This window comes from Sciurus vulgaris, assembly GCF_902686455.1.
Source record: "Sciurus vulgaris genome assembly, chromosome: 1".
Taxonomy (NCBI): Eukaryota; Metazoa; Chordata; class Mammalia; order Rodentia; family Sciuridae; genus Sciurus; species Sciurus vulgaris.
The window spans coordinates 105,990,562-106,003,339 of record NC_136461.1 but is presented as its reverse complement, the minus strand read 5'-3'; the positions used below and the strand labels follow the sequence as shown (position 1 = coordinate 106,003,339).

Genomic DNA, 12,778 nt, shown 5'->3' with positions numbered 1-12,778 from the left:
ACTCCAAATTTAGGAACCCAGGAATTTTGGATATCAAGAATATATATACATATATGAATGGGCTATATAAATTTAAGAATCTTATACAATTTAAGCAGACTTCTTTAAACTGAATTAAATGCACTAATATTTTCATTCTAAATTTTAACTTTAACCTACTATGTAATGTTTTAAACTGAAAATTGGCCATATTTATTTAAACTTTTCGATCACACAATATAAAAGAAACTGCTTTGTTTATGACAGCTTACTGGGATAATAAATGTTAATGCATGGCTGTGACAAAGAGCTTGGATGCCAGTCTTAAATAATACATATTTTTCAAATAGTCATCATCGTTTACACCAATAACATGGGAAATAAGATTTTCAAGGGAAACTACTTTGCTAATTTTACAGATCACATTAGATTTTTCTCAAAGTCACAAAAAGCAAAAAGCAAAATTAAAGAAACAATCTAAAAGAATACAAAAGTTGAAAAGAGCAAAAATATCCCAAATAACTTAGTTGTAGAAGAATGGTATAAAACAATATAGAACTACTCCAAAAGGCTCAACTGAAGTTGAAGAACCATCAATCAAGTAATGAACTAAGTAGGCTAAGAAAAAGGAAAAACAACAAGAGTGTATTTTCCCAAGTATTTAACTTGGACTCACACTTAAACCTAAGCTTTTACAAAATCCTCATGCTTGATTAAAAGCTAAAACTTAACATTAGTTGAAAACTGAATTCAAGCATGTGACTTTTCATATACTCAAGAACTATTTTTAAAAATAAATGGGATAGGCTTGAAAAATGTAAAGTACTTCCCAAAGTTTCCCTTTGAGTAAAAATATATAAATGATTTAAAGGAATTGTAACCAAGCCTTCGAATTTATCCTAATTTGGCTACAATCTCCAAGAGCTTACTTCAGATTTGGTGATCTGAAAGAATGTGAACCCCTTAACTGACCAAATTGTAATAATTAAGGCTTAACAGTCTATCTCTTATATTGAAACAAAAAGATCAGAGAAAAATTAAATTATGAGAAGAAAAAAACCTAAGTCTTATCCACAAGATTCACAAAGTGAATGACTTGATCTGACCATAACTTTAACTTAACTCATTCCATATGGAGTACTAACACACATTCCCTGAAAATAACAAAAATCAGGATTTTTTTCCCCACTGTATTACTCTAGATATTCTGCCCATATTTGTCATTTAAAAAACTAAGATTCAGTACTAAGTTTTAAACTATAAGCCAGAGACTTAGAGCCCTCTGAGAGAGCAAACACATGGGAGCTGTCAATGTACTGATTTCACATGGTGCCACAATGACTGAATGCAATGCGCTCTTAATAAACTGTAGGCACAGCATATGCCATTATTTCTCTAGGTTAAGTTTTCATACCTCCAGTCCCAATTGTCAACAACAAACAAATCTGAACACAGATAGTACTCAACTAAACAAAAGAGCTGAACTTGAGATGGGACTCTAGCAGTCCTTTCAATCCACGGTTCCACGCAGGCAGTTTTAAACTACCAATGCAACTCTTACAACTTTAAAAAAAAGAGAGAGACAGAGACAGAGAAACACCAGATTAGATGCAAAAACCGTACTTTACTCTGCCAAATGTTAACACCAGAATTTCTGAAATAAACAAACCTGTGTCTATGTTCATCAGGTCCATGGATCAGGAAGACTCCAGGGTTTTTAGCTCCTTTGCCGGCATCTACGTGAGGAATCAACACATCTTCTAAACCCAGATCAAAGCGTTTGTGTTTTGAAGAGTCTGGAAGGAAGAAAAATGCCCCAAAACACAGGGTGATGAAGGCACTAAGAATAAGGAGAAGGATAAACTTCTCGGAAAGTCTCAAGGTAGCCCTGTGATGTGGGAAGGAGGGCGGCCCCAGGTTCAGAGGTGGTATCCGACGTCCAGACAGGGGCAGCAGGGCTGGGGTAGTCATCGTTTAGGCTCTTGGACGGAATACTTCATAAAGTTCTCATCTTATATCAAATGTACAAGACATCGAACCGTTCTCAAAATCTTGGCAAAAAAAAAAAAAAAAAAAAAAAAAAAAAGGAAGAAACTCAATTTTTCTCCTTTTACAGGAGTGTTGTGCTTTTTAAAAGGGTATCTCTTTCACGCTCATCCAATTACATCCGGAAACCTGGGTGGCCTCCCAAACGATCGCTAGTTTATGTCCTGTGGTATCTTCCTGCCATTAGGCTCTCGGTACTTCATCAGGTTATTAGAAATCTCCTCTTCATTCCTGGGAGTAGATCGGGCAAGCCACACTGCAGAAAAGCTGCAAGGTGGGTTCTTCCATTCCCGCACCCAGTGAGATGCTCAAATGTGGTCTCCCGCCCCAAAGGGGAGGCTGGCGAGGTCCGAGGAGTTGTAGAAGGTCCACTTAATCTCCTCTGATGTCTCTATTCCACCGTCTCTTAACCTTCGCGGTGGGGAGGGGGGGAAATGCAGGTCTCCTCGGAAGTCTCCCAACAGGGAGGAAGGTCTCCCACCTCGCGGGAAAGCCGAGGCAGCGGAGGCTGGTGAAGCAAGCAGGATGCAGCAGGCGGCCGCCAGCGCCTCGCGACGCCGCCCCGCAGGCTCCGGGCGCCGGGCAGGGCTCGGATGCCGCCACCCTCGACGGTCGGCCCGAAGGGCAATCGCGCCCCGAATACCTGAGCCCCGGGAGCCGCCGCCGCACGGTCTGTCAGGGAGCGGAACTTCCTCCTCTGGCGGCCACTGAGCGGCCCCGGCGTGTGCGGGGGAGGGGAGGGGAGGCGCGGCGGCCGCCCCCAACCGGCTCCTCCTCCTCCTCCTCGCCGCGGCCGGCTCAGTCGACTCGGGCGCCTGCTCCCCGAGCGAGGCCGCCGCCGACCCTGCCGCGCCCGGCCGCAGTGACTGAGCCCCCGCGCCTCCGCGGCGGGGGAGGAAGCCGGGCCCCAGCCCCCGGTCCGAGAGCCCGGGGCGGGCGCCTGCTCATTCCTCGCTCCGCCCTGGGGAGGCGGGCGCGCGGGAGCTACCGCGCCTCAGCGGACAGGTCGGCTCCGGCTCCTTCCTGCCCGGCCGCTGGCCGCCGCGGGGCCCTCCTCCGCGCTGCCTCCGGTAGCTCGTAGCGGCTCGCGCTGGCGGCGGCGAGAGAGGCGGCGCTCCCACGCTGGCTGGGCTGCGGCCCGGGCCTCGTCCCCTGCTCCTTAGGCCTAGACAGAGCTGAACCGCCGCGGGGCCGACACCCGTTGGGCGCACGCCGAAGAGCAGCCGGCCGGGGGGTGCGAACGACGGGGCGCGGGCCGGCCTGCCGGCCCCGACTGGCGTGTGGGCGTCCCCGGGCGGCAGAGTGTGAGGTGCGCGCGCACGCTCCCGGCCCCGCCGCCGCCGCCGCCGCCCCTCCCCCGCCTCGCCGGGCCGGCGCTCCGGCCTCGAGCTGCTGCGGGCTCCGTAACCAGCCCGCTCGCCCGCGCCCCGGAGCGTCCTGTTGCTGCGATCTGGGGACGCGAGCGGGACGGTTGTCAACCGCGCTGGACCGAAAGCTTACCCGGGACCCTGAGCTTGCCCCTGCCTTCCGGTGGTGTTGACCGGCGTTCGGGCTAGGGGGAGCGACGCAGGTGGCGAAGGTTTTGCTGGAATCTAGGGGTCCGGAGATTGACGGATTCTCGTGGCAGAGGTTAACGTTTACTCCTGCGGTGTCGAAGTCCTGTCTTCAGTTATGGACCGTCGGTCCCTGGGGTTCAGAAACGGGGTCTCAAACTTCTTGCATACAGTCTATGTGCACATTGTTGGGCACCCTAGGCTCAGTTCATAGAAAGCACCAGCCAGGAGCCAGGTTCTGTGTTGAAAGTAAAATGGCAACCTTGTCCTTTCTATTAGGTTCCCTTCTCAGGAATCCAGTTACCCCCACCCGGTATGAGAACAGGCTCCTCATGGTTCAAATTCTAGAGTATGTTCTCCTGTTCTCCTTAGGCTCCTTAACCACCACCCTCCCATAAGAGCTAACGGGGATGAATGGTGAGGTGCTAAAACTCAAAAAACACAGTATTGTTTAAATTCTGGCTTAAAAACAGTCTGACTCAGTTCTCTCACCCATATAATTAAGAAGAACCACGTTGTAATTTATCCAAAAGTTTTCTTAGCAATACATTTCTACTCCTATGTTCAATTACTTTAAGATTTTTATTCCAATATTCAGTTGTCATGCCCTGTCTCGGAATTGGAGAGTAGGCCCTTAAATAGCAGGGGTGGGGAAAAATTCAGCCTTAGATTAAAAATCAAGAAAAATAATCTCATATTCAATGGCACAATTCATAATTACATTCCAGTCTACGGGATTTTTAGAAGCTCTGCATATCTAACTTCCTACCGCATGACAAAAGAAGTCATTGTCATTGACCCTGCCCTACCAAATAAAGACATCTAAGATTAATGTCAAGGGCCACCTCCTAAGAGTGCCCCATCCAAAGCGAGCTTTGTATTGGACACAGGTGAAGAGTAAAGTGCCTTCCCAAAGTGTCTTAAGTCCCTACTGTTGAGCCTGTGAGCCAAAGGAAAAGAAACACTTTGGTTTCCTACTGTTGAGGTCATTATTTTCCAGGAAAAATATAGAGGAAGTAAATATTCACCTTTGATAAATAGCAAGTTATATAAATCTTGAAAAGTAAATTCTACCTAGGTTGACATCAGATCATTAACCACATGAAATAGCAATCATGAAACCCGCCATAACCTAGCTGACAAGTGTGACATGTGCAAATTCAACTCATCGCGATTAAAGAAGTCTTATATGTACCGCTTTCTCTTTTTGCCCTTTTCTGTTTTGCAAAATTCATTTTTCCATCATCTGAGTAAGCAGTTATTTAAATTAGTGATTATTGCAGATGTCCAACTGCAGTCTGCAATTCTAAGGCCATTGATACCATCAGTTATTTCACTACACTCCTACACCAGCATCAAAACCATTTTATACACACATTCTTCTAGAGACAAAACTGAATAAAGAATCAGTACTGTTAAAAAGCAAGTTGCAAATTCATTCATTAAATATGATAAGTATATAAAATATACACATAAAAAGAATAAAAGGGAATATTTGAAAAAATTATAGCTGTTAAGATATTGATGTTACATATGATTTCCCCCCTGTGTTCTGTTTGTTATATTTATAATTAAGTTCAAAATATGTAAAGAACTGGTACTTGAAAAAGTTAAGGTCTGATTTCAAGAAGTGAACTTAGTCATATTAGGTGAACATTCACTGCTCCCTCTGAGAGCAATCAGCAGAAAACAATGTGTGAACTGGTGTGTGTGTGCGTATGTAATCACATATAACAGAAGGATTTTGTTTCAGAGGGTCTAAAGAGAATATTTATTTTTCAAAGAATGGTAAGGCTTTGATCAAAGGTGTAGACAGGATTCCAAAGTAGCAGATAAAGTGGTGATTTCCCTTTTACAAAACCATATAAATTAGTTAATATCTTAGGAGATTAGAGTTACTAAATTATTAACAAAAAATTTACTCCTATAGTTTTTAGATTTATAGGACCATTTCTGAGATCCACTCATGTATTGCAATGTAAGTTACTTATATTTGTTTAATCATACATTGACTTTTCCACTTTTTAAATAATTTTAACACCTTATGCACACACACACACACACACACACACACACACACACACACACATCTGCCCCTGTTTTAAGCAAAACTGAAGTCATGGTAGAAAAACAAATAGATGGTATGCAAAAAAGGCTTTTGATTGACTACCATTTATCCTCTTCTTTCATAGTTTAAACTGGTTCCCAGAGTGTTCAAGGAAGATGTTAGAGGAGAAATTATCAAACATGACCATGTGTATAGGGGAAGAACCAGGCTCCAGCCTTGCTCCTTCCACTCTTGCTTTCTTCTATGAAACATTTTCCTGAAAGGTCAGGGATAATTTATAGCTCAAAGCTATGACACAAGTAAGCCAATCAATAAATGGGCTAAAGATCTCAACAGACACTTCTCAAAAGAAGACATAGAAATGACCAATGAAAACATGAAAAAATGTTCAACATCTTTAACCATCAGGGACATGCAAATCAAAACTACATTGAGATTCCATCCCACCCCTGTCAAAATAATAATATTAATAATGACAATAACAACAAATACTGGCACAGATATGGAGAACACAGAATCATTACTTTCTGTTGGACTAAATGTAAAGTAGACTAGGCAATATGGAAACAGAATGGAGATTCCTCAAAAAACTCAGAGTAGAACTCCCATATGATACAGCTATACCATTTGTGGATATATACTTGAAGGAAATGAAATCAGCACACAAAAGATACAGCTGCATGCCAATCTTTATTGCAGCTCTATTCACAATAGCTGAGTTTTGGAATCAGCCTAGGTGCCTGTCTTCATATGAATGGATAAAGAAAATATGGTGTACATACACAGTGAAGTATTATTTAATCATAAAGAAGAATAAAATCCTGACGGTTTCAGGAAAATGAATTGGACTAGAGGACATCAAATTAAGCTAAGTAAGCCAGACCCAGAAAGACAAGAATCACATTTTCACTTATCTGTACAAACAAAAAAAGATAACCTGAGAATAGAAGAGGAATGAATAAGGGTAAGGGGACCGAGGAAAGGGTAAGAGAAGGAATTAAGGAGGGTGGATTTCAATAAAGCATAATATATACATGTGTGGAAATGTCTCAGAGAAATTCATTAATCTACACAACTTACATGAGTTAATAATTATAATATTTAAAATTTTAAAAAGGAAGCTCTCAAATTAGCTTACTGAAAGTCAGCAAAGCCAAAAAACCTTCAGTTTCTTCTCTGAGCCAAAGCATTTGAGGTTCATTTGCTTGTAAGAGATGCATTTGTTGAAGGACTACTGTGTGACAAATCATCATTTTCTCAAGTCCTGCCAGCAAGGCACTCAGAAGTTGTGCACCATGGTTCAATCAAGCCCTAGTACAGATCACATTGGTGACAGACCTTGGTGTCATGCATGTGAACCTGATTTGCTGGTAAGCAGAATGTAAGAGTTCTGGGGTCCTGGAGCCTTTCACTGAGTACTAGAGGTGGGGAGAAGTAAATCAGAATCTTCATGCTTAATGAGTTTGCAGTCTGGCGTGGAGAAATAAATAAACACTGATAATTATGAAACAGTGGGAAGAATACTGTTAGAATATCATTATAGGGACACTGATAGGTCAGCAGAGTGAGGGGAGGTAAGTGGGGAGTGGGTCAGGGAATTTTCTGGCTCAGGTGTCACCTGAACTGAACCTTTAATTAACTAGAAGAGGAGGGTTGTTTTCCAACCTAGAGAAAATAACATGCACAGGTCAGCAGCTGGGTTTTCCGTCACTTACCTAGAACCTTCCTACTTTACTCTTCCATTAAATAGCTTTCTTAGACCTGATCCCTCCATACTCTTGGGCTGGAAAAATAAAAGTGGCGGGGCAATGCTTTTACCTACACTATAAGTAAAATGAGTTCAGAATGACTCACAGGTATAAACATGTTTCTGTTATCAAAAGATTTAGATGGCATCCTTGCTTTCACAGACAGTACTCTGTTAGTTCAGGGAAATATTCTACCTATTTAAACCCATTAACCAAATGAAGCTGTTTGCACATATATAAGAGATACCACAAATTATAGAGTACTGAATTAGTAGTCAAAATACATGGATTTCAAACTTAGTTCCATCCCTGAGTTTCTTTATTTATATTAAAAATTTCATAGTGTTGTTTGTGGATCAAATGACCCATTATTTCTAAAACACTCTGAAAACTCATCAACTCTATGCAAAATAATAGATTGCTTGATGGTGATATTGTTTGTATAACATGGAGACATGAGTGTGCCTAGCATTCCTTTGGAGAACTAACCTTTCCCAATCTTAACAGATCTAGATTAGGATGCCTACGAATGAAACAGAGAAGAGCTGAGGAACAGAGAAGAGCTAAGACACAGAAAGAGAAAGCATCCTCACTTGGGTGCTTGCTCCAAGGTGGATAGGGTTTTTTTTGGAGTGCACTATGTTCCCCAAAGTGCCTAGGAATTCATTTCCTCAAGTCCAGCCAGCAAGGCATTCAGAAGTTGTGCATCATGGTTCAATCAAGCCCTAGTACAGATCACACTGGTGGCAGACCTTCGTGTCATGCATGTGAACCTGATTTGCTGGTAAACAGAGTGCAAGAGTTCTGGGGTCATGGAGCCTTGCACTGAGACTTCAAAAGAAAATCTGGGAGACCAGGTAGTGTGCGGCAGGTTTGGAATCTCTCTAAGCAGCCCCTGATAAGGTGCTATGTGGATTTGTGAGAGTCAAGCCAAAGCTGCATTGAATTTTCCAAGAAGACAAAGTCCAGCAATATGGAATGCCTCCTAAGGAAAACTTCAGGCAGTAGGCAGAGCCAGCCCAAGAAACTGCCAACAAAGCCACAGGTACTTAGGAATCCTTAGGAGACCACATTGCACTATAGTGTGCCCTATTAGACCTGTAGGATTTAGTGTTTGTCTTGCTGGGTTTCAGTCTTGTTTTAATCTTTTCCTTCCTAGCTATTTTCCTGTTCCTTTCTTTTGGAATGGTGATCTTCACTTGGAGCCATTGTATTTTGTAAGCTGTAGCTTGTTCTTTTGATTTGTATAAGAGCTCATAGATGAGTTTTGCCTTTGAACCTCATAAGAGACTTTAGATTTGGACTTTTGAACAATGCTGTTAAAGTTAAAACTACAGGGACTCTTGAACATGGAGCGAATACATTTTGTGTCATGAGATGGACCTGGACTTTTGGGGCCATAGGAAGAATGATATAGTTTGGATCTTATGTCTCCTAAGAACCCACTTAATAGAGAATTGATCCTGAGACCATGGCACCTTTGGGACACAGTTGGAAACGTTGAGAGGTAAGGCACAATGAGAGGTCTTTAGATCATTAGGAGTGTACCCTCAGGAGGACTGTGGGATACCAGGTCTTCTTTTTCTCTTTCACTCCTTGGCCATAAGGAGAGTGGTTTTACTGCACCATCTGCTCCCTGCCATTGTCATCTAGTACTCCCACCAGAGAACTAAAAGGCAATGGACTCGCTCAGCCATAGTCTACAGCCTCTACACCAGAAGCCAAGCTAAGCCTTTTTTCTTTATAACTTGATTATCTCAGGTTATTTGTTACAGTGACAGAAAACTGACTAATAAAGCCTATGAATATTTATTTACTTTTTCAGTTTAAATTAGTTTCTGTGACTTGCAACAAAAAGTATTGACTAACACATACCATGTCTCTGCATGCTGGTACTGTCTATAACTATATGTGAAACATCAGTAGTTTTACAAGTGTAAATGATCAGGAACCAGAAATAACATACTCTTTTAGGTGATGAACAAGCTTATACCAGGAACATAAGCAGGGTAGACAGTAGAGAATAAGCATCTGCTTGGGCAACCAGGAGGAGAAGACCTAATATTGAAAAAGCTAGATAGATAGAAGAGACAGCAGAGGTTTATTGAATCTAGCACCCCCTACAAATACTTTCTAAGTTGTGTGCTTGTCTCTACCTTTATGAAGAGGAATCTGATGCCAAAAGAGGTTACACATTCTTTATAAATCCTTACATAAAAGTTGTTTTAAATCCACCCTAGGCAGTTAGCTTGAGAATATGTTTCATTGATTTATATACATATATTCACTCATTAAATATTTTTTTTTTTTTTTTTTTTTTTTTTTTTTGCGGTACTAGGGATCGAACTCAGGGCCTTGTGCTTGCAAGGCAAGCACTCTACCAGCTGAGCTCTCTCCCCAGCCCCTCATTAAATATTATTGAGCACCCGCTCTCTGCCAGATGTTATTCTGTGCCGTAGGCATCAAAGATGAGAAGAATATGGGAGGCAGCTGCATATGACTGAAAGAACCTGGGTTCTGGAGCTGGAAGAACTTGGGCCCAACCTTATCTCTACCATTTACCTGTGTGATCTTGGAGACATTGGAAATCTTCCTTGTCCTCAGTTTCTTCATCCATAAGATTAAAATAAAAATATATACCTCATCGGGTTGTTGTGAGGATTAAAAGAAATAATGAGAATTTAGTAAATATTAACATTATTCTGTAGATGTCAGGATAAGTAGGGGTTGGAAAGAGAAAAGAAATTGAAAGTCTTTGAAAAAACTTAAGGGAAGGAGAAAGTGCACAGCATTGTCAGAGGAATCTCCTTTTTCCCAAGTTATCATGGACAGAGAGAGGAATTTTTACTGGAGTGCCATGTCTGATTTCTTACACCAATATTCTTCACCCTCAGGAGTTACTTTACTAATGAGTCTTGACTGGGTGAAGGTAACCTAACAAAAAGGCCCAGTACTAAAAATTCATTCTCTTTTTTCTCTTTTTGCCCGAGTTTGGTACAGACAATAATTTTGGGTAAACATATTTGCTGTGCAGACCCAACCTTTCTTTTTGGTGGCTACATTCTGTAGGGGTTGAGAGTATTACCAAGTCCTTTTGGGTTACAGTTCTATAAATTCGTTTTTTAATAGGTTGTCTGTAATAAAACTGACTTTAAAAAAAAAATCTCCATTTGATTGTTTTCTATGCCTTATTTCATTCAAATTTGGTGGTTGAGGGAAATTGCAGTTTGAGGACCCTCTGGAAACTAAAAGTAGTTCAGTATGGCTAGAACATAGATTGTAAGAGAAGGCTAGAGAGAGAAAAAGAGGTACACACAGAAATGTTTCTCTTCGAGTTGGTGCAGTAGGTCATGTTTTATCCACTCTCACACAATTAGCAATGACGACTAAAATATAAAAGAGAAAAACCAAAAAGATATAATCGGATCAGAGACAAAATAAACATTTCCAGGGACCAGAAATGGAACTGAAACATAAAGTACTTAGGCTGAAACCACAAGTCCACCAGGGTCTTAGGCTCAAAAATCCAAGTTTTTTATCTACTGCAAGGTGATAGGAACTAAAGATGCTTCAAACAAGGTGGAGGGCAGGAGCCAGACAGTTCTTGAAGTCAAGAGCTCCTGAAAGAAGGTCAAAAATAACTGCTGCCACCCACTGCTTGGGAAGCAGAAGGACAAAGATTCAGACTTGGAACCAGGAACCAGGCCAAGCAGCTGACTGCCTGACTAGTTCTGTGGTAGCCCCAACATCACTGTGGGTAGGAACATCAAAGTGCCAACATTAGGCCTGATCTTAGAAATGAGGTCTGGGGAGATAAGTGGAGACAAAAAATCACTAAACATGGAGAGGTGAGCACAGAGGAAGTGGGCTGGGGGGCGCGGCGGGGTGGGGAAAGCTAAAACAAAACAGAAAAGAAGTAGAAAATTCCTCCTCAAAATGATCTAACCATGATCTAGATTCCAAACACATAAAAATATCTCATACTAAGAAAGATATCCAACAAAATGAACACGCTAAACAGATAAAACTAACTCTACAGAACTGACAAAGATTTTTAAACTTAGTATTTTTACTTTCACAAAACAATAAATGAAGGTATAATACTCATTTTTTTAAAGACAAGAAATTAGGGAACATATGGAATCTGAATAAAGAACAGATAAATATGAAAAATTACTCATTGAAATCTTAGAAAATAAAAATGTGGTCATTGAAATGAAAAGATCTCTGGAACTATTCAAAGTAGTTCAGTTGGAGAGAAAAATTAGTGGATTAAAGGGATGTACTAAAGAATTCACCCAGACTAGAACAGAGTTTTAAAAAACAGAGATTTTCCAATATAGAAGAAAATTTCAGATTCACGGGGTTAGGTTGAGAGACTCCCACATGCAACTAATAGGAGTTCCAGAAGGAAAAACTAAAAGAGTAGAGAAGCTACACTTAGAGAAAAGGAGGAGGAGGAAAAGAAAATCAAAAGTGTCCTAATAAAAATATCAGAACATCATATGTACCAAACACATAAGTAAAGGCAAACTAACTTTCATCACATTTGAGTGAAATTATAGGACAATAAGGATAAAGATAAAATCTTAAGTTATCAAAGGGAAAATAATAGTTATTTACAAAGGTAGTATAACTAGATTTCTCAAAAGTGACAACAGAAACAAGAAGATGAATGATAACATAGAAGTGCTGAATGAATACTCTCAACCAAGAATTCGTTTCCACATAAACTATCATTTTAAGGTAAAATAGACACTTTCAATTATAAATAATTAAGAGAGTTTACCAACCACAGATTTATATCAAAAGAACCTACTAAGGGAAAAAGATAAAAGCCCAGGGGTGAAGCATAGGAGATAAGAAAAACCATTGAGGAAGAAATTAATAAAATATATAGTGGAATTTTTTAAAAATACCTACTGTAGTACTATTTTTAACATAAAAATAATATAAACATGGAAAGTCAGTAGAATTAACCAGTCATAACTTTCCTACCCTTGTATTTGTATACGCAATCAGGGTAACTCCACATCATGTACAACCACAAGAGTGGAATCCTAAATAGAATAAGTTCTGCTTTATGTATGTATAATCTGCCAAAATACATTCTACTGTCATGTATAACTAAAAAGAACAGATAAAAACTAAATAAACATGAGTGTAAAATGGGTAATGAAAGCAAGCTAAGACCTTTTTCATGTTTGGGAATGGCTAGAAACAATGACTTTATCTGAATACTTTGTATTTTAACATATTTTATATTAATTAAAATATAATCCAAAGCTTCTAAAGCAGCAAAGAGAAAAGGATGGCCAAGAGTTGAAGAAATTTAAAATTAAAAAAAAAAAAAAAAACCTAATAACTCAATTGAAAACAAAAGA

At 40.5% G+C, this 12,778-nt stretch overlaps 1 protein-coding gene across 1 annotated transcript in view; it reads right to left on the bottom strand.

Moving 5' to 3' along the window:
- MAN1A2 (mannosidase alpha class 1A member 2) overlaps window positions 1–2,813 on the bottom strand; it is a 168,430-nt gene extending 165,617 nt beyond the window's left edge. Inside the window, exon 1 of the mRNA XM_079109401.1 lies at window positions 1,649–2,813. Coding sequence (XP_078965527.1) covers window positions 1,649–1,950 — 302 coding nt within the window. The 5' untranslated portion in view covers window positions 1,951–2,813. The remainder of the gene's footprint in view (window positions 1–1,648) is intronic.
- Between the last annotated feature and the right edge of the window lie 9,965 nt (window positions 2,814–12,778).